We start from the raw sequence: 24,230 nt of genomic DNA, 5'->3' as shown, positions 1-24,230 counted from the left end.
AACTCACTGCTAGATTTGATCTGTCCTTAAAGCTATGACTGTATGGGCTGGACTATAAGGTCCTCTACACAACCCACTGCTTAATCCAGTTGAATTTGAGGTACTCTCAGCCCAATTTAAGTATTTACTCACAATTCTCCCTTGAATCCTTAAGATACGAGTTCTCCTCTCTTCTGTTTCGTCCCCAACTTCCTTGAACCAGTCATGCATGTTATTGGAGATGGGTCCAAACCCACATATCTGAGGATAAGGCCCACATGGTAATATGATGGTAAATAAAGACTCATTTCATAAATATGACATTGATATAATTACATTAAAGTTCTATTCACGTACGAGGAGAAAGGCCCACATGGTAGAAAATCGTAGTTAGTTCATTCTTTAAATTTATTCACTTGTTTGGGTGATTGATTTCTCAACAAGTAACTAAAATGGGTAAAGAAGAGGCAAGAACTTGCCCCGATGGGCTTCGGGTAGCCCTTATGTATAGTGACAGGAAGTGGATCGTCATTCCACTAAAATCAAACGCAAAATTCTTAGTTGGGTTGGACCCTGGTTTATACACAGTCATAGGGAAGAAACCGGTTATATAAACAAAAAAATTTAGATGGTTAAGAAAGTGATATAAGAAAACATATCGACATTTATGTGTCATATTTTGAGGTCTCCATTGATAATTTGATACACCCCTTATTCATATAAAATGCAAATATAATATGGGACTCTATGCTCTTACATGTGTCCTATAATGAATGATAGAGGTATACTATTGCCCTTAACAATGACGAAAACCTCATTTTTTATTTCCTCCCGTACCAATTTAGCTGGTACGTGAAGATCATGTTCAAAGTATGTAATTCATATCCAAAATTTATAGAGAAGAGTTCTCACTGTGTTGTTTTAACCAGGTAAAATCTGGTTTTTGAACAATTATCTTTTCTTTGCCACCAAATTCCCAAAAACCATCATTAGGTTGATGGCTGATTGTCTGGAGAGGAAGTGAACTTCAAATCGGAAACCCTTTTGTGACCCACCTAACGCCTGCTAGTGTTCCCTTGCAGCTGCGGACAATGTCCGTTTCACTTGAAAGGGGTTAACTTCGTTGCTCTTGAGGCAATGGAAATTGATATCTTGGAAGAGTTACAAGTAGTGGAAGCAGAGCTGGAGGATGTTCAAGGTAAAGAAATATGAAAGTTTCAACCGGCTTCTTCTCATCGTAATTTCATCGAACGTCTAGCTCGCCCTGTCCCCTGGTCACTTTGCCTTTCGATTTTCTCTTTCGGATTTATTAATCAGTAGAACGTGAGCTAGACTTTGTTTCGTTAGAGCTTGTTAAGAGGAACTAAACTCTCTACATTTGCTAGTATTATCATAAGGAGTATTTGTTTTTTTGTTTATAATTTATGTAAACACTAAATAGCCTCAAAATTCTCACGTTGAATTTGTTGGTTCGTCTCTTAAGCTGTGGGTTTTTTACTACCTAGTTTCGAACGTAGCAGATGATCGGTAATGTGGTTTGCGGACGCATCGGTTTGTAGCTCTTCATATATAAATCTAACGACACTCATAGTATTTTCAAGGCGACTAAGTAAAACCAGAGTTAAATTTTTATCTGAATGCCTCTTAGAGTCGCAGTTTCTGGTCTTTGAAAGCATTATTGTATTGGAATATTTTGGTCCGCCTGTTCAGCTGCTTAAGTTATCTTTGTTTCCTAAACATATTGATGAACCCTTATCTATTACACAGTATCTAAATATCAATCTATTCAACCTCGACACTAAATTATTTCTTTCATTATCTGCAATGTAAACTAAGGAACTTTGGAAATTCTTGCCACTGCGATTCTCTGGATGTAATTTTTAGTATCTCATTTGATATTTCCTCTTCTTTGTCCTCCAGACCAGATAAAGGCATTGCTCAACAGGCAAGAGCACCTATTAGGCAGACAATCTGAACTCCAAGTACTGTTAGAAGAATGTGAAACATCTGGACCCTTAACCAATACTGGCATTTCAGTTACTCAAGATGACTTTACTGGGGCATTCGAGTGGGATTCTGAGGCTGAGGACATCAGGTTTAATGTTTTTGGCATCAGAAGTTACCGTGCTAATCAGCGAGAGGTTGGAGTTATCATTCATTGTTTGACTTCTTTCTTCTGCATTGCTGTTTTCTTTTGGTTGGGTAGGTATTGAGTGGAATATGATGTGACCATTGTAACTTGCACAATGTGAAGCATTGGGATTGGACTTTGTGTGAGCATCTCTGCTGATGAAATTAAGTTGTCTCCTGTGAAGTGGTTATAGCCTGTTTTATTATTTCTGTTGATTCTTATAGAATCATTAGTTGCTTTTATGTGGAGATTTATTGATGGGGATAGAAAAATTTCATAGTCGCTGATCTATCTAGAATGAATCTGAGTAGAATTTGCATTTAACATCACATTTACTCTATCAGTATCGGTAAGTTAGCTTTTTTATGGATCAAAGGCATTAGATTTGTAAAGTGTGAGTATTAGCTGTTTGGTTGTTTCCTGAACCATTTGGAGAAGACTGTTTTTGATCTATTTACAAAACTTGTTTGAAGACAGGTTTCCTTCTAAGAAGTTTCAACTACTATGACATAATTGCCTTTGGCTGAGTGATACTTGTTGGAAGATGGGCACCAACCCACACGACCAAGGAATACCCACATATCTAAGAGTATCATAAGATGGGTCACACGATCAAGAAAGACCCACAAGATGGGCCCAAACCCATAAGAAGTAGGACCCACCATGATTACCACAAGTTGACATCCTTATCACATAAGTTGGAAAATCAAGAAAGACTCACAAAGACGTCCTTATCTTATGGTCACGTCCTAGAAGAGTTATAGTTTGAGTTAGGTTTGTCTTTTATCTATATCGAGTTATTTAATTATGCTAGGACTTATCTTTAAGTGTTAGAGTTTGGGTATAATTGGGGCAAAGGTAGTTTTATTATAATTGGACTCTACTATATTCCTCTATTATAAATAGAGGTTCATGTACTCTGATTATGAGAAGTTAATGAAGTATTTTTCTTTTCCATAAATTCAACAATACTTCACATTAAAATTTTTGAAATGTTGAGTGATGTAAGGGCGTCATGAGGATAAGAAACCCTTGACTGCAATTTTCTCCTTTGTGCATTTTTTCATGTAAATTGAATTATATTCTTGTCTTTCAGATTTCATTTTCCATGTTGCGTGTTTTGACTTTTAGTTGATATTTCCATAGTTTAATAGTCGTTTTTTCTATGCCCAGATAGTAAATGCTGTCATGAGTGGGAAGGATGTTCTGGTGATCATGGCTGCAGGTGGTGGCAAAAGCCTTTGCTATCAACTTCCTGCTGTTCTTCGTGATGGTGTGGCTCTTGTTGTCAGCCCTTTGCTTTCTCTGATCCAGGACCAGGTGCTTGTATTGAATGCCATGCACCAGTTTTAAAAACTTGTTTATTATCTATATTTACTCCAAGTCGTTCATCTTCTTATATGTGTGATGGCTCCAGGTTATGGGATTGAGTGCTTTAGGCGTACCAGCTTACATGTTGACTTCAACTACTGGCAAGGAAAATGAAAAGTTTATATACAAGGCTCTTGAAGGAGGCAATGAAGAGCTTAAGATTTTGTATGTCACCCCTGAAAAAATATCAAAAAGTAAGAGATTTATGTCTAAGCTTGAAAAGTGCCATCGTGCTGGTCGCCTTTCTCTTATTGCAATAGATGTGAGTTTTTTTCCCTAATGTTCTTCAAGTTTCATTTTAAGAAACATTGGAACAATTAGTTTTTGGGAATTTGAGGACAGTATCGGATGTATGTTGAGTGGGAACAGTCCCACATTGAAAGATGTAAAGAAAAGTTAATGGGTTATAAGGTTGAGCAATAGGTCTCCTAAGTGGTTAGTCATTTTGGAATGGAATTGTGTTCAACCCAAATGTCCCATAATACATAATGGCTGTAGAAGGAAATTTGGTTATTTTTTGAAACATTCTCTTAACTCATTATACTCTTCTTGATTTCATCATTCAAATTGTTTCTAATTTTTAAACAGATGCATTTCTATACTTGCATGTCCAGGAAGCCCATTGCTGTAGTCAGTGGGGTCATGACTTTCGGCCTGATTACAAGAACCTTAGTATCCTGAAGACCCAATTTCAAGATGTTCCATTGATCGCTTTGACTGTAAGTGTCAGTTAACTAAATGAGTTTGTATTGGAGTTTATGAAGTAGCTTCAAATTTTTGTCTTGCTCGTATGCTTGTGTGTCCAGGCAACTGCTACTCAGAAGGTTCAAGCAGATTTGTTGGACATGCTTCATATCCCAAAATGTGTTAAATTTACCAGTACAGTTAACAGGCCTAATCTGTTTTACAAGGTACATTTCTTTTATTTGGTTGCTAATATTTGGTATGGCCATTTTCCTATATCTTCAAAACATCTTATACATCCAACTTTCATATTTCAGGTGCAAGAGAAGTCATCTGTTGGAAAGGTGGTTGTTGATGAAATTGCTGCTTTCATTCGAGGTTCATATCCAAATAATGAGTCTGGGATAGTTTATTGCTTTTCTAGGAAGGAGTGCGAGGAGGTTTGTGCAAAATTTGATGAAAATTGAGCCTTTCTCTTTATATTCCTAGTTCTTTGTTAATTGAGTCTCCTTACATATCTTAACATATTTTTAGTTTGAAGCTGATTGGTGTAGAAGTTATTGATTGATCTAGTAGTGGTAACTCAGTCAGCACTTAGGTTTAGACAAAACTATATTTTTGTCATTTAGCGTGGAAGAATTCATTTATTAATAAAAGAGTGGAGAAAGTCAACCATAGGCTGCAGTGCGAAGCCTACTTTCAATCTCTCTGACTTTTCTTATTGTTTCTTCTAATTTTCCATTATTTTTCATTCTGTTATTCATTTCTTTTACTGTTCTATCAATTTTCTCTTCCTTTTCTTCAATTGTCAACTTTTTACACAGTATCAGGGATTGGTTGCGCAAGTTATTAATTTAAGAAGTAGGGGTAACTTAGTAACAACACTTAAAATTTTTATTAATAAATACATAACTTCTGCAATCAGCAATTCACAGATACATTTTAATCTAATATTTGACTAACTGCTGTCGCTGTATTTGCTTGTTTTAAATTTCCTTCCTCTTTGTATTGAAGTAATTGTTATCTCTCTTTTTGCACTTGTTTGGAAGGTAGGTTGCTAGAGAATTACGTCAAAGAGGAATCTCTGCAGATTATTACCATGCAGATATGGACTCATATGCTCGTGAGAAAGTTCATATACAGTAATCTCTCTCTCTAGCATTCTATCAAATAGTAGTTTACAATGTAATTTCCCCACTGGCACTCTAGTAATCTTGCATTAAAAAGAAATACCCTAATGACCTTCAGTATGTTGCAATTTTTATTAGAGTTGACTATAGTATGTCATCTTGTCACTATTTTAAAGTTATAAATAACAATTTCTTCTTGTCCATGTCCACCGCATATTATGTAGTTACTACCAAATTGTTGATTGTTAATTTATTTTTTGATCCCAATCTCTTATCACTGCTACTTGCCTTTCTTCTTGAAGGATGAATGCATGTTGCAATGTAATGCTCATATTCTTTTTCTTTTTCATATGAACTCTAATTTCTAATTTGTGATGCAGATGGAGTAATGACAAGTTGCAGGTGATTGTGGGTACGGTATGTTATATTGACAATCATCATTCTTTTGTCTATATGTTGGTTCATCTTCTTAACATCTGCAGTGATATTGCAGGTCGCATTTGGTATGGGAATTAACAAGCCAGATGGTCAGTATCATCAATTTAATTTTGGACTCTCTCTCTCTCTCTCATATGCCCTGTGGATTATCTTATGTACTTGCTGTTGTTTTCTGTTCAGGCTGGTTGGACCATTTTTGTTTTCTTATCTTCATTTTGTCACTCATAATTGGATTGGTATTTGAAACTATGGCAATTGCTTGTAGTCAGGTTTGTGATCCATCATAGCCTAAGCAAATCCTTGGAGACATACTATCAGGTAATCACGGAGACATACTATTGGGTAACTGTACTTAATTTTCATGCTTCAAATACTTCTTTATCTTACTCTTTTTATTAATTAATTCAGGAAAGTGGTCGGGCTGGACGAGACGGGCTTCCCTCAGAATGTCTGCTATATTTTAGGCCTGGTGATGTTCCTAGGCAGGTAAATAGTTCTATGTGAAGACATTCCGACTTTAAATTGTAGGTTGTTATTTGCTCCACTCACAGGTTCAGGTGAAATGCTTGTATCCAGAGTTCAATGGTCTTCTACGAAAATGCTGGCCTGCAAAATCTCTATGATATTGTGCGGTACTCTCAGGTAAAATTATGGAGTTTTTCCTGTCTTCATGTGCTTTGAGACACTAGAATTCGGCATACGTGCTGTTTTGCTTTCTAGATCTTTCTAAACATTCTGAAGTTGTCGTTGGAAACAATTACCTTTGATGTGGCTGGAACTGTAACATCTAATTTTTCATTGTTTTCTTTTTTGTGTTGTGCATCTCTTTTCTGGTTGTCATTCAACTGTTCAATTTTGATGTAAGATAAGTGGACCTAAATTGACAAGCATAATTTTGTTCATCTGAGGATTACTAAATCCACAAATAACCTGTGCTTGTGTTCATCCACATGGTGGATCTTGAGGCTCTCTTGTATGGCATGTGCACATGTGTATGTCATCCCATAATGATTCCTAGCTGCATGCTGTTCAATGAGATATACAAAGAAGTGAGACAGATAGAGACTCTGAAGATTATAACATCTTGCAATCTTTTCTGCAGAGTAAAATAATCTGCCGGCGGAGTGCTTTTTTCCAACATTTTGGAGAGCCAATACAAGACTGCAATGGTACTTTTTTTTTTATCAATCAGTTCATGAATGGAATCCTACCAACCTGGCCTTTCTAAATGTATGTTTATCTCTGTTAATGTCTCAGGTATGTGTGATAACTGTGCCTATGACACTAAGCTCAGAGAAGTCGATGTCACTGGTATGATGTTCTCTCTCATTTTTTGTAGAAAATAGAAACATTTTATTGATAGCACTATTATCTCCTTTCTTGTTTTCCTTTGCATGGCTTTCTAATTAGTTGGCTTCATGAGTGTGCCCTTCAGCAAATCTACATTATTCATTTTTATGACCACTTTGTTTAGTTTGTAACGGGAGATTAAGACAGAAAATAGAGCAGATAAGTGACAAATATACCCTCTACTAGAGAAATATAAAAGCCAACAAAGTTCGTGTATCTCATTTGTCTGAATCATCTCTATTTACATGTCATTGCATTAAATTTTCATCTCCCATTGGTCATGTTTTCTGCTCTTTCATTTTTTCTGGAGTTGCTATCTAATCCAGCTTTTTCGCGGAGGAAGTACTTTGATGAAAAAAGGGAAGAGTTGGAGAGAAAGTGATTGGAGTTTATCAGTGTATCTGTGATGCTTGAAATCATGGTGGAAGTCATGCTGGGAACGTGCTTATTCCTGAAAGTAGCATTATTTTCATTAATAAGAATTGGCATCTTTTTCTGTACCATCAACTAACCTTTGCTTTGCATTCATCATCCATTATGGGTGTTAAATCTTTTGTCCACCATCACTTTATTAAATATATGCAACTGTACACTTCTTCTTTATGCATTAGAGATACATAACTTCGCATTTTTATATTTTCTTTAACACACGCCAAGAGATGAATAATGTTTGCAAAGAATGTAAATTAATATGATTCTATGAAGCATCTCATCAGATGGTGCAAAAGCTATTGTCTGCGTATTGCGAGATATGCAAGAAAATGACCAAAGAGCGACTATGTTGCAGCTTGTGGATAAGGTGAAGATCAAGTACAAGAAATTAGGTATATCCTTGACTAGCAATATCTCTTTTATAAGTTGAAATAATGGTTTACACAACTGTTCTGTGAGGTTTTATGTCGCTGCCAATGTTATTTGACCCCTTAAAAGAAAATGAGAGTCCTTTGGAAAGTGAAGGATAATGATGTGGGACAACTACGTGATTTCAATTGACGTATGTGATGTCAAACGCTTAGCCAATACAACCCAAAAGACCGGTCTGTTAGATGCGGAAAACACAACACTTAACCAGAGTGGACGGAACAACTCTGACACCTACCGTTCCTAGGTTCGGGACCGCTGCACTCCGGGATTCGAACGCGGAACGTGGTGCCCAACTTTGATACCATGTCAAACGCCTAGCCAATAGGACTTCCCAGGAGGTCACCCATCCTAGTACTACTCTAGTCCAAGATCGCTTAACTTCAGAGTTCTGAATTAGATGCCTAGCCAATACAACCCAAAAGACCAGTCTGTTAGATGCGGAAAGCACAACACTTAACCAGAGTGGACGGAACCACTCTGACATGTGAATATCTATTAGCTGCTGGAATTAGAAAGGGAAAGGAAGAAAATAGAGAAGAAAGAAGAAGGATTGGGAAAAAGAAGATTGAGGAAGACGTGAGGAGAAGAAGAAGGGGAAGAAGAAGAAGGGAGAAGGAGAGAAAATAGCCAGAGGATTTTATTAATTCATATTCAAAACTACCTTCAACATGCTGTTACAGCCTATTAATAACTAAAATTAAAATTTTATACACACTATTCATTAAAAAAAACTAAATTTAAAATTTAAAATTCTTAACAGATAAGATTAATATTTGATCAAATCCAATAAAATCTGGAAAAATAAACTAAAAATAAAATAAACTAAAAATAATTATAAAAATAATTTCAACTATAATTGGTGGGTCCACTGGAGCTCGATGGGCATACTGGTTATCCCCACCAGATAATTTTGTTGATAAAAGCAATATTTGCTTGGATGATTGAAATGAATGGATCTTCGTAAAGGGAAGTTTTTCACAACTTCATGACTTAGTAAAGCAGGACCGAATTTAAGTCGGTATTAAGCTTTTATAGTTTTTTTTGTGCCCCTTTTGCTTTCTGTTATTGTTATTGACAACAATCTTCTTCATTTCATATCTTGAGCCATTCTAACTTTGGGGCCATTTTTATTCTATCAGGTAGTTCAAATAATCAGAGTCCTAGCCTTAAGAGAGAGGAATGGGAGCAGCTGATTGTTCAGCTGATTTTGGACCGAATTTTGGTGAGACGGCATTTAGATCTTAAATGCTTTAATTTAAAAAACATGTTTTGTTCCAAAAATATTTCTGAATTACTTTTGGTTTGTATCAACCATTTCTTCTGGTATTTTGTTTTATTCATTTCTTGTTCAATTCATGGTAGAAAGAAGAGTTTCGACACACAAGTTATGCAACAAACGCTTATGTTACATTAGGACCACTGTGGAAACTGGCACTGCAAGGTAAGACAGCTAATCTTTGACAAAACAGTGACTGTGTTGAAATAGTTGCAGTATATCATTATAACTTTAATTGAGACATCTTCACTAACTTCCTGGAGTGTTTGTTTTAATGTTAATTTGGCAATGGCATGTCAGCAGATGTTCCACATCTGTCTGTGACAGAGCATTTCCATGTGCTAAGTTGGTCGTGTTGCTACCTTGCAGGGAACAAGAAATTCAAACTTGAGATTGGCTGTGGACAGAAGAGCAAAGCAGATGACAAGAAATCAAATGTACGTGCAGCTTTATCAGGTCTGGAGGTCAAGCTTGATAGATTTCGAAAAGAACTGTCTTCTGGCCATGGGGGCATATTCCCACATGCAGTTCTATCCACACAACAAATCAGTTTGCTAAGTGCCCAAAAGCCGGCCTCCATGGAGCAGGTAATCGCTGGTAGTGTTTGCTTCTCTTTTGTGGGGATTCTATTCTTATTATTGCTATTTTCACTCTCTCCTTTTCCTGGAAGTAGTACCATATGTTTGTTTGATCACTCATTTGCTTGTTGCAGATGGAGAAGCTAATTGGAAAACTGAAGACAGAAAAGTATGGAAGACAAATTCTTGATGAAATTAAAATGTATAGCGAGTCAGAGCAGCTTGATGATGCTTTACCAAGCAGGGTTGAAGAAAATGATGTTAGAAACAGGGTAACAACAAACAGCAGTGAAATTGAGGCAAATGAAACCCAAGGCAACAAGAGAGTCCGGGATGACAGTTTATCTAACAATGTTGACAAGGATGGCAGTCAAGCAAGGAAGAAATTAAAGTCTAAGAAGACTTTGGTTCTTGTTGAAAGCAGCGACAGCGGTAATGAATAAAGCTGCTACAGTTCGAAGCATGTTCGGGTACACTTGTAGATGGTCGGAGAAACTTTTGGATTCAACCAGCCATGAGCCTGTCTGCTGGTGCAATATGCTGTGCCATTAGCGGTCGCTGAATGGATTGATTTCGGTTTCGACTGGCTGTTCAGCCAAAACCCATAGGAATTAACAACAACTCATCTCAACTCAACAGTCAACACTGACTTTAACCATGCTAGCTTGTGCCATTCCCGGTTCTGTACAATGAAAAAGGCGATAGTTTCTCTTGTTTGAATACTGAAAAAAAAAGTAATATTTTAAAATTTTCTCATGAATTTTTATTTTTTTAATTTTTTTCCCTAATTCTATCATTTTGTGAGAGAAGTCTTTAGGTTTTGAATGTGCTCATTTAGTCTTTTCGGCATTTGGTTCACTAGTCACATGAGTTCTAATGCGAGGTTTTGAGTTCAAATCTTTTCTTTACAATTGTCTATTCTTCATCAGATTTTGGCCGATATACCTTCAGTCATACGTCCGATGTGTATCGGATTTTGAGGTCACGATACGTAACGGAATTCGATACGCCCATCCAGAAAACAATAACGGGGTTAGAATATCGAGTCATATGCCATGGAGGAAGACAGACGAGTTTATTCTCTCTAGTTTTTCAGTCGCACTGGACTCCATCAGCACGGGACAGCCTCTAGATGAATTTTGTGCTGTGTTCTGAGTTCTGACTGAGGTGAAGCACTCGAGCATCTGGGTCTCACCACTGTTTTCATGGCGAGAACGCTACGGTTCCTTGTTTTCTTATTATTTAGCTTCCTGCTCATAACGTGCTTTGCAGTTACCGCTTTGGCTAAATCTTCTCGCCCTGTCTCGGTGAGTTTTCTGGTCTTCTGTTCGATTAAATTATTCTTTTTTGTTTTTTTCCTCTCAGGTATACTCTTCTGCTTAAATTGACAGGACGAAGAAATCAAAGCGAAGAAAGGCTCTTGCTATGCGGACATTGAAAGGTCGGTTCGTTTTATGGGATCAAATTTTTGAATAGAGTTGATTCTAGCTTTTTGTGCTGTTCAATTTTTATGGATCCTGTTGTGGGTTGTGGCGATGAAGTGGACTTTGGGGATGGAAGTGCAAGTCGTCAGTAATAGAGAAAGAGAACTGCGCTTTGCGATGCCTTTCTCCAGAGTGTTATGAGTTCATTTACGAAAGCGATCCGGTGAGTAATTCTAATTTTTTAAGGAATTTCATAAATATTCGCGTTATCCCCTGTACTGAGCTGAGCTTTGAGCTATTGTTTTTTGCTTCATTAATTGGTTTTTCTTTTTGGATTTTGTTATCCTTCATTTATTTTCTCAGCTGGAAGAAGGTGAGAAAGATTACATTCGCAGGCAGGAGTACAAATATTGCATGTACAAGTAAGTGGCACTACTTGATGCTTCAGTATTTCTACTTTACTTTCTGATGGTTATGGAAATTTAAGCTCGCAAAGTGAGCTTAACACATTAAAGCTTACAAGTTTACCAGAAAAATTTCTGCTTTTTCTTCCCCTGGTTCTTGATCGAGATTTCAAGAACTCGAGTGTGTGGGGAATCCTACTTAACCAGTCCATCCTACTTCGGGAAAAAAAAGAAGCTCGCTTGGGGTTGGTGGGAGTGTTGAGGTATTTACTTCCTTAGGGTCATCTGGAAGCAATGAAAATGATCATCTTTAAATGTATTTTGGCTCGTCTGGCAAATCAGCTGTCGGAAATATTTGGCAAAGTGCATGCAATGTACAAAATGCATTTGTTATGTACAGTGTGTTCAACTTAAGTGTTTTTAGTTGATAGGAAGATTGCTAGAGATTGGCCTACTGCATCCTCTATTCTCTTTCTTATGCCTCTAAATTTGTCTCAGTGCCCCATATCTAACCTTGAAGTGCCCTCTGTCTGGTCAATTGACCTCTGATCAGATGTACCTGATGTAGCGATACAGTTTAGCAACTTCCAGATTTTAGATTTTAAAATAAGAGCAAGTACTATTTGAACCACATTCGAACTTGGAACAAGGGAAATGTACAATAGATACTGCTTTCTAGCCTCTGAAATCTAGGTGAAAGGATCACAAGTGAGTTTTTCTTACCAGGTGAGCATCAGATAAAAAAGAATATTGTACGGACAGAAAGAATAGCTTTATGCTTTACTGGTTTTCGTTAAAAACTTTTGCATATGAATTCTATAGAATGGCTGATAGGATCATTTATGTTACTTAATTATCTATAGAATGCTGAAGTGAATAATTTAGCCTCGAATGCTGTTAATTATTCCATGTGGCTTGCTTGGCTGCATTTATGAATCAAATATCTTCTGTCTAGTCTGGTTATGAGAATGTTAGGCCCTGCAGTAGGAGACTGCCCCCTGAGAATGACTCCAATGAACTGAGTAATGAGATAGGCTGCTCATGCTTGGTGAGTGTAAAGAAATGATACGAAAAAGGTTTCGAGTTGCAATTTGCACTGTTTGTTTTATATCCAGTTCACTCAGTCTGTGTTAACCAGCAACATTAATGGTGTCCCTGGCATGTGCGAAGACTGAAAGAGAATGGAGTACAGAAGGTTGTTCATACTGTCGTTATAGGAACACATTTATCTTCATTCAATTTTTAATTGAAGTTCAAGCTATCCAAGATGCTGGCTTACTCTTAGAACTGGTAATTGAACTGGTTAGAGAAAATTAGTTTCAAGTTTATAGAATTTTTTCAGAACAATGTTTTCACTATATTGCCCTGGAGTGTTAAATTCCTATCCCAAAATGACTAACGAACTTAGGAAACCTTTTTCCTAACTAATAAACTCAAAATCTTTGTACTCACTAATCCATGTGTGACTATTCCTTAACACTCCCCCTCACGTGTAGGCACTTGGATAATTTGGGTGAAGGCCTTCACGTGTAGACACGTAGATAATTTGGGTGGAAGCCCTCACGTGTAGACATGTGGATAATTTGGGTGGAAGCCCACATATGAGTACTTGCTCTGATACCATGTTAAATTGGGTCTAAGGCCTATCCCTAAATGACTAGCCGACTTAGGAAACCTCTTTCCCAACTAATAAACTCAAGATCTTTGTACTCACTAATCCATGTGGGACTATTCTTTAACATGGAGATGCACCCTTGATGAGGGTTGTGTGTGCTACGGGTGTTGCAGAGGCCTAATGACTGCCTAGTTACACAAAAGAATTTTGCACCTATATGGTTCAACCTTTGTAGGTGAGGGCTGTGCAAGGCGTATGCTGATGGCTGCGTCTTCTGGCTGTGAGGGTGCTGCACAAAACACAGAACTGAACTGTCCCTAAGTTGCTTTTGCTGGCATCATCAATGAGGACTGGTTTTTGTGTCTCTGTTCCATTAGAGCTTGGGATGTAAACATTGTTAACCAATAATAGTTGAAAGTCTGGATTCTCTAACCAGCCTACTGCTGATAGTGCAAAAACTAGTTTGATGCTTTAGATACTAAACCTATCTCCTAGCTGCTTGCTGCATAATATTAATGGTACTCTGAATCATGTTCAATTCTTTAGCAAATAAAGTCATCTTGTTCGATAGTGGTAGCATACTCTAGGCAAATAATGGTCCGACTCTTGAAGTATTCAATTATGTAGGATGCTATCTGCCACATTCTTGATTCGTTTCTGCAACCATTTATGGCAGGCTGCAATGTGCTGTAACTTAAGTGTCCAATAGGCTAATCTCCTATCATTGGCAAAACATTTTCATTAAACTAATTGCTATTTGTGAGTTTAGTTCCTTTGCAAGAGCATGCATACAAGTAACAGTGTTATAAAAATAAGACGGTCATCGGGTTGTTGGTAATGTGATACAGCCTCACCTATGTGTTTACCCAAAAAAATGTGTACCAAAGAAAAGGATTGTACAGTTTTATCTTCATTCACGTTAGATGATTATGTAATGTACTTTTTTTTTATGTAAGAGTGCAATTGAATTGTGATATTTAGTGATTGAAGCACCTGTCTTAAACTGTAGAATTTATCTCGTACAACAGATTTAGAACTTCTGTTTCCAAAAAGAAGAAAGGAAAAGCAAAAAAATTAAAATGTAGATCTTTGGTTACTTTCTGATGTGATCTTTCCTTGAAGTCTCCAAATATAAAATTTCAGGTTTTTATGAACATCCATCAGCATGAACTACAGCTTAAACTTTTCTCTGCATTAACTTCCGCGTCTCTCTTTCAAGTTATTGATACTTCTTTCTTCTCCCATATAGAGATCAACAACACCTCTTACATGTTTCTCTGTTCACAGAAAAGCTTATGTTCTTGATTTTATCGAATTTTCTTTTCATTTCCTTTGTTCATTTCAGGTTGTCATTAGGTGAAAGCCTCGAGGGAGTAAAAGGGACCTTCGACTTGTAGTGAGTACAAAGAAGTGAACACAGGAACAGTGGATTTTCGCCTCATTTCTCTTAACTTTGTAACTTCACTGCTAGATCATTGTAGTTCCCATCTTATAAATCTTCGTTTTAGGCACTTTTAACCATAATTTCTGGAAGAAGATATCAATAAGATGAAGGTCAGCGTGAGTAGAATGAAATTTAAAAGAACCAAGGGAATAAATGTAATATGCAAATGCAGCAAATGAAGTAATTTCATTGTTTCTCTACATTTCCTGCATTGAACATATCCTTTTGAGTTCACCATCCTCACCTCTTTGGAGTATCAGATTGAAATTTTTTTATTAATCAAAGTCTTATTTTTTAATAATGATTTGAAACAAGAGATTGACACATTTTTTTCCTAAGGAAACGAGTGCAGCCTTCCCTCTCTTCCATGAGGAGGATAGAGAAGAGGGAAGACTATTTCCCCTCTTAAAGATAGAGAAGGATGAAGCCTCTACCTTCCCATTTTTTCCCATTTCGAAAAAAATAAGATATTTTTTTAGGGTTTATATGTGTTGAAGCAAATGGTGGTTTTTTATCTTAATTTGCTTAGGTGATTGTTTTTTCATTGTAACAAAATGTAGTTCAAACTTCAAGTTTGAGGCCAAAATGAGAAAAAAATTTGATTCAAATCACTTTACTTAAATATCAATAAGTTCAGGGCCTGAAATGGAATTCTTAATATTAAGGACTAAAATGGAAAATAAGCCTATAATGGACAAATTCTGATAATTTCTCGAGAAAAACAGACTATATTGAAGATAATTTGCCGCTGAATATCAAAGACCAGCCTTTCGTCTCAGTCATCTTCCACTCGCTGGTATGGGCTTCTCAGGCAGTCTCGGCGGGACGACGTTCCAAACCCTTAAACTGGCTGCCTCCCCTTCTTCCATTTTCATGGCATCTCTGCGGATTCAATCCCCCAAAGCACTAAACCTGCATTTGAGCAAATTTTACTTCAGGAGGAAGACTTTCCCTTTCCTTTGTCGGGCACAGTCAACATCAGCCGTTCAAGCAGCAGTCTCCATCTCTGAACAAGCCGAGAAGGGTTAGTGTTCTACTCGCTCTCTTTCTCTTGCGATTGTTTTCTATGTGGGTTTGTTCTCACTTCATAGGTCTGGATTTCCGTGGACAGTATCTAAGACTCAATGGAAAGCTGCTATAGACTTCAAGTGGATTCGCGATAACAAAGATGTTGTTGCAGTGAACATCAAGAACCGCAATTCTGATGCTGACTTAGAGCTTGTTCTTGAACTTTACGAGCGGATGCTGAGTCATCAGAAGGTTAGATTCTCTCCCTCTCTTCCCATCAAGTTTGGTGGTATTCAGTTAAAGTGCGGTATGATTTATGCTAAATTTATTATTTTTTCCTATCCTTCTCTCTCTGGGGAGTTATAAAAGGATTATGCTTTTGGTGTTTATGTATTTCATTCGGCCAAAAAGAGATGCAAGAAGAAGGAACAGACTTTTTTCACCAACTTTATAGTCTTTTGGAGGTTACACGCTTAGATGATAAGTTGATTCCGACATAGAGTGGTTTTGGTATCAACAGACGAACGCATCGATCATTAGTTGTGGAATGGATAGATAGTACTTCCTGATACGGCGTAGCTAACAACTAGCTTTGAGAAAAATGGACGAGAATTATGTCAGTCAACTGGTAGCTTTCACATTCTTTTTCCTACGTTTCCTTTACCTTAAAAGTTACATCTTAGAAGATATCACGAAAGTATTTCAGGGGCTATATACTTTTTTTTTATTTTTTATAAAGATGTATTTATATATATACAAACAAGAAAAATTACAAAGTTCAGGTGCTCTATACTTGAGAATTGGCTAGAGCCCCCAGAAATATGTAGTACGTCAGGGGTGAAGCATTTATCTTATAAGCAAGAAAGACGACTGCTTTAGCTAATTTTTAGTCACAGATGGCAGGAAGTTGAATGGCTTCGTGGGGAAAGAAATGTGGTTGCAAATAAGATGAAGGGAAAGCTGGAAGCATCTGAACGGCAGGTCTTGATTGAACAAGGTACTTTCAATTGGGTTTGTATTTCTAGGTGCTTTCTGTTTTAGTTTTTTCACTTCTGAGCAGCTTGTATTGCACACCTGCAGGAAAGAAACTGAAAGAAGATTTGGTTACGTTGGAGGAAAACCTTGTTGAACTCACTGATCAGCTCCAACAAGAAGCTCAATGTATACCAAATACTACTCATCCAGATGTTCCAATAGGAGGAGAGGATTGTTCTGCATTAAGAAAGATGGTATTTTAATTCTCATGTGTCTTGTTCCCCTTATTAGTACTTGATTCCTTAACCGACTGTGGTTCATTCTTTTCTTTTCTGGCATAGGTTGGTAGTCCACCTCAGTTTAGCTTCACTGTCAAAGATCACTTGCAACTTGGGAAGGAGATGGATCTCTTTGATTTTGATGCTGCTGCGGAAGTATGTTCTCCATTTCCTTAATTTTCTGGCATTGAAGTTAGCAGGAATGGTGTTTTGAATTATTTGGTTGAACTTTTTGAAAATTCTGTCTGAACTCTGATCATTGCCCTCCTGGGTTGGATAGTTGTCCCGCATAATAGAAATTTTTTGGCTGGTCTCTGCTGAACATTTGTGTATTTGGTTACAGAATTATGCTGCTTGGATAAGCTTAATTGAGTTTCTGCATTTGTTGGTTTATGCAGGTTAGTGGCTCAAAATTTTACTACTTGAAAAATGAGGCAGTCTTGCTTGAAATGGGTCTTATCAACTGGGCCATTTCTGAAGTTATGAAGAAGGGATTTACACCTTTAACCACTCCTGAGATTGTTCGATCTTCTATTGTTGAGAAGTGTGGCTTTCAACCTCGAGGACAAAATACCCAGGTATATAAATTCATGAGTATGGTCCTGTACTATGGATTGAAAATATCCCACTAGTTCCTCTAGCTTGATAGAAAGCTAGGTCAATAAATGTTGCCCTTGATTTCTATTTTGATGAAAGGATATAAAATTATAAATGTTGCCTTTGATACTGAACAGTTTTTATAAATCTTTTGTGTCATTAGTCACTGCTGCAGTCACTAAAAACTATTGCAATTGTTTGATTCTGTACTTAACTGAGCAGGTTTATTCTATAGAAGGTAGTGATCAGTGCCTCATTGGAACTGCAGAGATTCCTGTAGGTGGAATTCATATGGATTCCATCATTCCTGCTTCTTCATTGCCATTGAAGTATGTGGCTGTTTCTCATTGTTTCCGTACTGAGGCCGGTGCAGCAGGTACAGCTACTAGGTAGGTAAACTAACATGTGAGGTCAAATAACATAGTCTAGGTCATATTGTTATAAGTTTTCTCTGTAAAACAGTTTGAATTACTTACTTAGAAATGCTAAGCATTTTGTATATTGCCAAGTCGTACTGAGAGAATTTTGTATATTTGTGCAGGGGCCTTTATAGAGTTCACCAGTTCTGCAAGGTTGAGATGTTCATTTTATGTAGACCAGAAGAGAGTAACTTCTACCATGAGGAGCTGATTGGAATTGAAGAGGACCTTTTCTCATCTCTTGGGCTCCATTTCAAGTACTAATAGAGCATTATGTTCTTGCTTTTCATTTAGCTTTATAACCTCTTTATATTATGCTTACCATGTATGCTTGCAGGACTTTGGATATGGCATCATGTGACTTGGGGGCACCTGCATATAGGAAATTTGATGTGGAGGCATGGATGCCCGGTCTAGGGCGATATGGAGAGGTAGGTCGTAATTCCTTTGAAGAGCCCATTCCAATACCACTTTAACAACTTCAAACCAGGATTATGGGTACAGTAGAGACTTGGCATCACTTGGACTGGGTAGGGTTGGAATTAAAGGCACGTTATTTCTTGCCACAATCTGGATAACTGAACGACCTTTACTTTACAGCCTTGAGGGCAAGTTGCTGCTATCTGTCAGATCTGACAGCAGTGGCTGCAAACAGTGGTTGGGCACAGACATTTGTTTTATATTTGGCTGATGTCTTTTGCAATTACTTGTCATTTGCTGTGTCTGGTATTGGAGTACAGAGGCATTGATGGCCCTACTGCATGGGTGGACTGGTATAAAAATTGATGAGAGGATTGCACTGTACAATCTGGTTTAAGACACTGAGATTCAATTTTTTAAGGCTTTTTTCTTCAAATGACAATTATGATATTTAAAGAGGTCTTAAGTAAGACTTGATCATGATGAGAGCTATTAAAGCGAATTTTAAGGTTTTTGCTTCAGATGACATTTATGATATTTAATGAGGTCTTAAGTAAGAGTTTGATCATGACGGGCTATTAAAGCAAACTGGAAAACTGAGTCTGCTAGTATTTCAGAAAAAAAAGTATGTTAGTGTAGGACATCTAGTTTGGTTAGGGCACTGTCATTCTTCCTATTTTGTCTGGTTTATCAATCGGAAGGAATGGAAAAAGTGCAGGGTATTTTTCCAGAGGATATTTCAGTATGGAAGTTTAATCAGGGAGTTTGAACTCAAAAGTTATCACTTGAAACTGCTTTTAGGCATCACAGAGAAGTCATCTTATTTGCAGTAGTTCTTAGACCGTGACTTACATTTTGCAGATCTCAAGTGCGTCAAACTGCACAGACTATCAAAGCCGTAGGCTGGGTATTCGGTACCGGCCATCTCAACAGGATCAGTCATCTGCTAATGCAAAGAAGGGTAAGGGTAACCAGAGCCCAACTCAGTTTGTTCACACCTTGAATGCCACCGCCTGTGCGGTTCCTCGCATGATTGTATGTTTATTGGAGAGTTTTCAGCAGGAAGATGGTAGTGTTATCATTCCTGAGGTATTGAGGCCTTTCATGGGAGGGCTTGATACCATCCACCCTAAATTCGGAAGAAACTAACAATTGCCATTTTTTTAGTGAAATGTTGTTTTATTTTTTTGTTAAAACCTGCTGTGGGCAATAAAGTTCAAGAGAAGAGCAGCTAGGTTCTTGACATATTGGCTTTGAAAGGGTGGTGTGTAATCTCTGATCAAGAAGAAAATATTATTTATGAATTTGATGCAATTTTAGGAGAAGAGGTGGATTTTTAGTCTCATGGTTTTCTTATGCTACTCGGCTGAGGCAATCCAAACTAGTAACTTGTAATCTTGTTATTCAGATTTTTTTTTTTTTTTACAAATAATTGATTTAACTTGGTGAAACCTTGTATAGTGTTATCATGAATTTTTCATATTTAAGCATGTTAAAATGAGCTTAAGTGAGCAATGATTTCATTAAGCCACTTCTAATACAAATGCAATGATGAAAAATATCATTTATACCATTAAAATAGTGATTAACATTGTTTAGCACCACTCATGTCTTTTGATTTCATCTCTAAATAGATGATTTAAGGTGTAAATTTAAGGCCTTGTTAATGCCCTAAGTTGGAAATTTATATCTCAGGAAAAGTTAGAAATGTTTTTCCTAAGATATACGTGTTCAGATAAAATCTTATTAGTGCCTTATTAGGAATTTACATGGAAATTTTTAAATTTTTTTAAAGAAATTCAAATGGACCCATTAGTGCCTTTTTTAGGGAAATAATTGAAAATTAATAATCAATATCATATATTATCTTATTTAATCGATAAATTTGCAGTAAAATAAAATATTAAATACAAAATTGCCATAAAAATTTGCTGTGTGGAAATTATTACAACATTAATTATCAAATGCTTATTAAAAAATTCATATATTTTTCAGTCATTCTCGGCTAGAAAATCTTACTTGAAAAATTATATAATTTTCTTAGTAAGAATTTCTAGCTAAAAAAACGTTCTCAGGAAACATGAAGCACTAATGGCCCCTAGAAACATATTTTTACTAAAAATACAATTTCAATATTTCTTGGAAAATGCACTAACAATTTTTTTTTTTTAAGTATGAGAAAATTAGTATTAGTTGTTAGTTTGTTAGGTTGCAAATTTAATATAGTGTAATATATAGATAACATGAAATTTTTTATAAGATTGAAAAGTAATGTTGTGAACTTTCAAGTCCATGTGATATAAAAACAGTGTTAATATTATATCAATGGATTAGATTCTTTTTTTGATGTTATTTTCTTCTGATTTTATGTGCCTGAGTCTCATATGGGTCAAGGAAGAAAATTAAGGAGCTCATCTATCAGATATCTTAGTTTCATAATCATAAACATGGTTTTCTAGTTTTTTTAAAAAATAAACTCAGAACTCAGGATCCAACTCAGCTCTGGGTTAAGTCACCCTAGTTTTCCTGAATTTAGAACCAGGACTCGGAAGTTTCACTCATGTCTGACTTCTTGATCTAACCTGCCCATGCATAACATATATGGATGTACTTGACTTCTATGGACTTTAGAACACATAAGAATGTGCTATAGTGAAGTCAACTTCATCAAAACTCTTGCGCCAAAACTGTTTTTAAAGTTTTAGTTTGCTCAAATCAACTTTTGCAACAGGATATGTGTAAGCCTCATAGTTTATTTGCTGGCCTAGACTGCTCAGCTTTGTGAGGGTAGTGATCAGGTCAACCTGAGAAGAACGCAGAACAGAATTTAAGTACTTTTTTTTGGAATGAAAAGCGTGATGAAACCAAGTTGAAAGTAAATAAGGAGACTGTAGGGATTGAATCACCTCATAGTCAGTCCGTGACACAGTTTCTCTGCTTCTTTGGTACTTCTGAATCCACGGTAAAACCTCTGGGTCTGAAGCCAGTAAACTCTCAGTTGCAGATTGATCAGGACCCAGAAATGCAGACATAACAGCCAACTGCAAATAAAAAGAAATTCCACAAAGGTTATGACCTCTGAAAATTAACAAGAAATCACACAAACGTCTGAAATTAACTTCTTTCAACCAGTTGCCTGTCCAGTGGCTGATTCTGAACATCACTTGAACCTTCATGGGCACATCTAACATGATCTCAGATTTTTAAATGGGCAATACGATATTGTTATAATTATATGACATTATTTGTAATCTGTTACACTTACACGAGACACACACTGTATAGTAGTGATATCAGATTTTAAGGGTTTTCCTATACGGTACATGATACCGATATATGCACCCCTGGGGAGAATCAATATCAGAAGCAACCCTGCACAAAAATGAAATAGCTTCCTAATGTTGAGAAAACAACCACTGTGCTTGTAACCCATTTGGGACTACAGCAGTGGGTCCTGTTGAAGTCGATTGCAAGTATCAACTAAGTCATGGAAATCAGGAAGAGAGTACCTGCCGAGGACCGAAACCTACAGCAGAGAATTTATCTTTCATTTGCTGGACAGTGGCTTTCTCCCATTGTGGAGTCCTGCCTTCAGGATCTGGCTCTTGGGCATCAGAGCGGCCAAATTGTCTATCAAACAAGCCCCACTGAACACGAAAGTGCAAGACGTTAGATATATCTCAATAATTAGTGTTAGGAAAAGAGAGTGAGAGTGAGAGGAAACCTGGCCATTAGAGCCGTATGCAGTATATAGTATTCTGCCTTTTTGTTCATTTCCACCACATTTTCGAATTGCTGCCGCCAGAAATGTACTTTTCAAGGCACTTTGTGCTACATAACATGAAGAGGAATTGAGAAGAAAACCAAGACGACCATGAAATATAAATCTGTTAGTAGTAACAGGTCACAATGCTTCCTTTATTTTGTCTGGTGTGGTCGTTCGATACACAACTAATTGAGAGTGTCTAAGAATGACTTTTCCAACTCTTTTTTAAGTAAAATACAGATTCATCACATTCAAAATCAAAAGTTATTTGATGACCATTCAGTTAGCTCACAGTGACTACAATGACTTAATATAAATTAGATAAGCATCTCCATCACCATGAGATAAGGATTAGAATCAAAAGATGTGTAAGAAACACAATGCACCTGCAAACTGGAAGAGATCTGCATATGAAATAGGTCCCCCCTTTGAGTAAGAGTCAATTTCCTTTTTAGTTTCCTCAAGAAGTCTTAAAGCTGCTGAGAGCCCACTATTTTCAGGTCGGTTAATCTCCGGGCTACACACAAAAAAAAAAAAAAAAAAAAAAAAGGAAGCAACGAAAGAGATAAAGAGGGTCAGTTCATGACTTAAGATGAAAAGCACTGAACCAATAGTTCGTGCATGACTGAAGAGAGTACCTCAACCGGATAGATCCATTGGGCCCTCCAGATTTTGTGGCCTACACATATAAGCAGCAATTGGGAGGTTGAACATGAAAATGCCCAAACCATAGTCAAATAATTTATCTCACCTTGTCATACGTCACGGCATCATTTAAAGCCAATGTTAATATGGATGAGATGAGCTCGGGATGTGCCTGTCTTGCAAATTGAAAGAGCATAAACATACATGCTGCTGCATGAACTCCTAAACTCGGCCTTAGTAAGTATGGTTAATAGGGTTGCTTAACATCAAATGTAAAGAAAAATGGTGAGACTTACCTCTAAAGCTGTACTCAGGGTGCCCTTGATGCTCGCTGTTAGTTTCGGAAACAACTTATATTACCATAGGAGCCTTGAGAATAGCTCTGTTTCAATTTAATGAACTGTCGTTTGAAGGGCACAAATACAATATTCACTAAAACTTACATTGGAATTCGGAGCGTTGTCTTCTTTGGATCAAATCTGCTGCCTTTGCTGCTCCTGTTAATGATCCTGAGCCTGCTATGACTTCCTGAGGTATAAAAACTGGTAGAAACTCATCATCACATCATCCCGATTTGCATTGATGATAAAATAAAGAAAACAAGTTTTATATAAAATATTAGCAAATCTTCAGGATGACATCGTGAGAATTTTTAAAAGTTTTGCTGCATAAGGTTCAGTATGAAGAATTTCTTCTTATAGATTCGGAAAATATTCTACTTTCTGCATCCAGTAGCTAGAATTTCTCACTGAAAAATTCCAGAAGCTGAATTGTACGCAACAGGCAGATTAAAACGCAGCGTGCATTCATCAAGCTGAACAATTATCAGTTTCAAACTAAATGCCAAATATGTCAATGAGAGTAAATCCTGATTCTCCACCTACCATGCCAATGAGAGTGCCAAAGCCTTTCAAAACATCCCTCCTTTGGAAAAGATCTTCCTGTGAAGAAGAAACCTCCAGTTTGCAACAGCAAATCGTGCTCTGGTTATACACAATAAAATGATAATCTGTCATCTCGAAGGATCTCGGTTTTATTGAATCAATTACGAGCAGCGATACGGCGATTCCTTACTCCAAACACGTAATTTTTTCAATTATAAAATGTAGCTTCGATTTTTAACCCTACGATGAGACGGAACGATGAAACTGAAATACTCACAGGAACGCCCTTGGATTTTGTTGCGATAGAAGGATGAGATGATGCAAGAGGAAAGAGAGAGGGGAGGGTTGATACGAAGGAAAGCGAATTTACCGCCATTCGCAAGCTTCTTTTTCTTTCGATTTCAACAAAGAAAACGAAACGCAGGAGACTTTTTAAACGTACAAAGCATACGAAGAAATAGCATTATCTTCTCTGGATAGATGAGCGTTGCTTATTGGCGGGAGCGTTCAGCACCGTTCTGCAGGGCTCCACAGAGAAGCGCCACGTGGC

The 24,230-nt window shown here is 37.0% G+C and overlaps 4 protein-coding genes across 7 annotated transcripts; 3 read left to right on the top strand and 1 right to left on the bottom strand.

Moving 5' to 3' along the window:
- Positions 1-890: 890 nt before the first annotated feature.
- On the top strand, positions 891-10,826 carry LOC137947989 (ATP-dependent DNA helicase Q-like 2). Its single transcript, XM_068793869.1, has 21 exons — positions 891-908; positions 1,062-1,177; positions 1,900-2,120; positions 3,284-3,430; positions 3,528-3,743; positions 4,096-4,200; positions 4,288-4,392; positions 4,483-4,605; positions 5,219-5,307; positions 5,676-5,712; positions 5,789-5,822; positions 5,999-6,051; positions 6,142-6,219; positions 6,310-6,375; positions 6,836-6,902; positions 6,991-7,044; positions 7,800-7,907; positions 9,087-9,169; positions 9,310-9,388; positions 9,593-9,810; positions 9,936-10,826. Exons 2-21 carry the CDS (start codon positions 1,117-1,119, stop codon positions 10,242-10,244), a joined length of 2,253 nt encoding a protein of 750 aa, XP_068649970.1. The 5' UTR covers positions 891-908; positions 1,062-1,116; the 3' UTR covers positions 10,245-10,826.
- Positions 10,827-10,871: 45 nt separating this feature from the next.
- On the top strand, positions 10,872-14,904 carry LOC137948735 (uncharacterized). Its single transcript, XM_068794893.1, has 5 exons — positions 10,872-11,108; positions 11,193-11,242; positions 11,343-11,448; positions 11,589-11,647; positions 14,590-14,904. Exons 1-5 carry the CDS (start codon positions 11,007-11,009, stop codon positions 14,639-14,641), a joined length of 369 nt encoding a protein of 122 aa, XP_068650994.1. The 5' UTR covers positions 10,872-11,006; the 3' UTR covers positions 14,642-14,904.
- LOC137948734 (serine--tRNA ligase, chloroplastic/mitochondrial) lies at positions 14,628-19,728 on the top strand. 4 transcript variants are annotated; one of them, XM_068794890.1, is made up of 11 exons: positions 14,628-14,640; positions 15,500-15,712; positions 15,800-15,948; positions 16,600-16,693; positions 16,777-16,925; positions 17,013-17,105; positions 17,348-17,527; positions 17,769-17,935; positions 18,088-18,222; positions 18,303-18,396; positions 19,247-19,728. In XM_068794890.1, the coding sequence occupies exons 2-11, from the start codon at positions 15,562-15,564 to the stop codon at positions 19,532-19,534; spliced, it is 1,500 nt and encodes a 499-aa protein (XP_068650991.1). In that variant the 5' UTR covers positions 14,628-14,640; positions 15,500-15,561; the 3' UTR covers positions 19,535-19,728. The 4 variants fall into 4 exon arrangements, with proteins under 4 accessions (XP_068650991.1, XP_068650990.1, XP_068650992.1 ...); XM_068794889.1 differs by lacking the exon at positions 14,628-14,640 and having other exon boundaries at positions 15,487-15,712; XM_068794891.1 differs by lacking the exons at positions 14,628-14,640; positions 15,500-15,712 and having other exon boundaries at positions 15,862-15,948; positions 16,593-16,693.
- A 1,056-nt stretch (positions 19,729-20,784) lies between these two features.
- Positions 20,785-24,092, bottom strand: LOC137948612 (thylakoid lumenal 29 kDa protein, chloroplastic). Its single transcript, XM_068794709.1, has 11 exons — positions 23,958-24,092; positions 23,681-23,779; positions 23,240-23,324; positions 23,093-23,127; positions 22,903-22,968; positions 22,790-22,830; positions 22,538-22,668; positions 22,110-22,216; positions 21,895-22,032; positions 21,292-21,426; positions 20,785-21,189 (listed from the first exon to the last, which is right to left on the bottom strand). The coding sequence occupies exons 1-11, from the start codon at positions 24,054-24,056 to the stop codon at positions 21,079-21,081; spliced, it is 1,047 nt and encodes a 348-aa protein (XP_068650810.1). The 5' UTR covers positions 24,057-24,092; the 3' UTR covers positions 20,785-21,078.
- Between the last annotated feature and the right edge of the window lie 138 nt (positions 24,093-24,230).

Source organism: Aristolochia californica, unplaced genomic scaffold (assembly GCF_029961685.1).
Source record: "Aristolochia californica isolate CCGP_79_NKW_82.1479 unplaced genomic scaffold, dmAriCali1.0.hap1 SCAF_13, whole genome shotgun sequence".
Taxonomy (NCBI): Eukaryota; Viridiplantae; Streptophyta; class Magnoliopsida; order Piperales; family Aristolochiaceae; genus Aristolochia; species Aristolochia californica.
Note: the sequence above shows the minus strand (reverse complement) of the source record. Positions and strands in the feature narration are given on the sequence as shown.

Excerpts from the sequence above, each read along its gene's own strand:
- LOC137947989 (XM_068793869.1), top strand. The coding sequence starts at position 1,117 with ATGGAAATTGATATCTTGGAAGAGTTACAAGTAGTGGAAGCAGAGCTG. Across the intron at positions 3,744-4,095 it reads TTTCTCTTATTGCAATAGAT|GAAGCCCATTGCTGTAGTCA; the intron begins GTGAGTTTTTTT and ends TTGCATGTCCAG. Across the intron at positions 5,308-5,675 it reads CGTGAGAAAGTTCATATACA|ATGGAGTAATGACAAGTTGC; the intron begins GTAATCTCTCTC and ends TTTGTGATGCAG.
- LOC137948735 (XM_068794893.1), top strand. The coding sequence starts at position 11,007 with ATGGCGAGAACGCTACGGTTCCTTGTTTTCTTATTATTTAGCTTCCTG. Across the intron at positions 11,109-11,192 it reads AATCTTCTCGCCCTGTCTCG|GACGAAGAAATCAAAGCGAA; the intron begins GTGAGTTTTCTG and ends TTAAATTGACAG. Across the intron at positions 11,449-11,588 it reads TCATTTACGAAAGCGATCCG|CTGGAAGAAGGTGAGAAAGA; the intron begins GTGAGTAATTCT and ends TTATTTTCTCAG.
- LOC137948734 (XM_068794889.1), top strand. The coding sequence starts at position 15,487 with ATGGGCTTCTCAGGCAGTCTCGGCGGGACGACGTTCCAAACCCTTAAA. Across the intron at positions 15,713-15,799 it reads CTCTGAACAAGCCGAGAAGG|TATCTAAGACTCAATGGAAA; the intron begins GTTAGTGTTCTA and ends TTCCGTGGACAG. Across the intron at positions 16,926-17,012 it reads GTTCTGCATTAAGAAAGATG|GTTGGTAGTCCACCTCAGTT; the intron begins GTATTTTAATTC and ends TTTCTGGCATAG.
- LOC137948612 (XM_068794709.1), bottom strand. The coding sequence starts at position 24,056 with ATGGCGGTAAATTCGCTTTCCTTCGTATCAACCCTCCCCTCTCTCTTT. Across the intron at positions 22,969-23,092 it reads CCCTGAGTACAGCTTTAGAG|GCACATCCCGAGCTCATCTC; the intron begins GTAAGTCTCACC and ends TTTGCAAGACAG. Across the intron at positions 22,033-22,109 it reads CATACGGCTCTAATGGCCAG|TGGGGCTTGTTTGATAGACA; the intron begins GTTTCCTCTCAC and ends TTTCGTGTTCAG.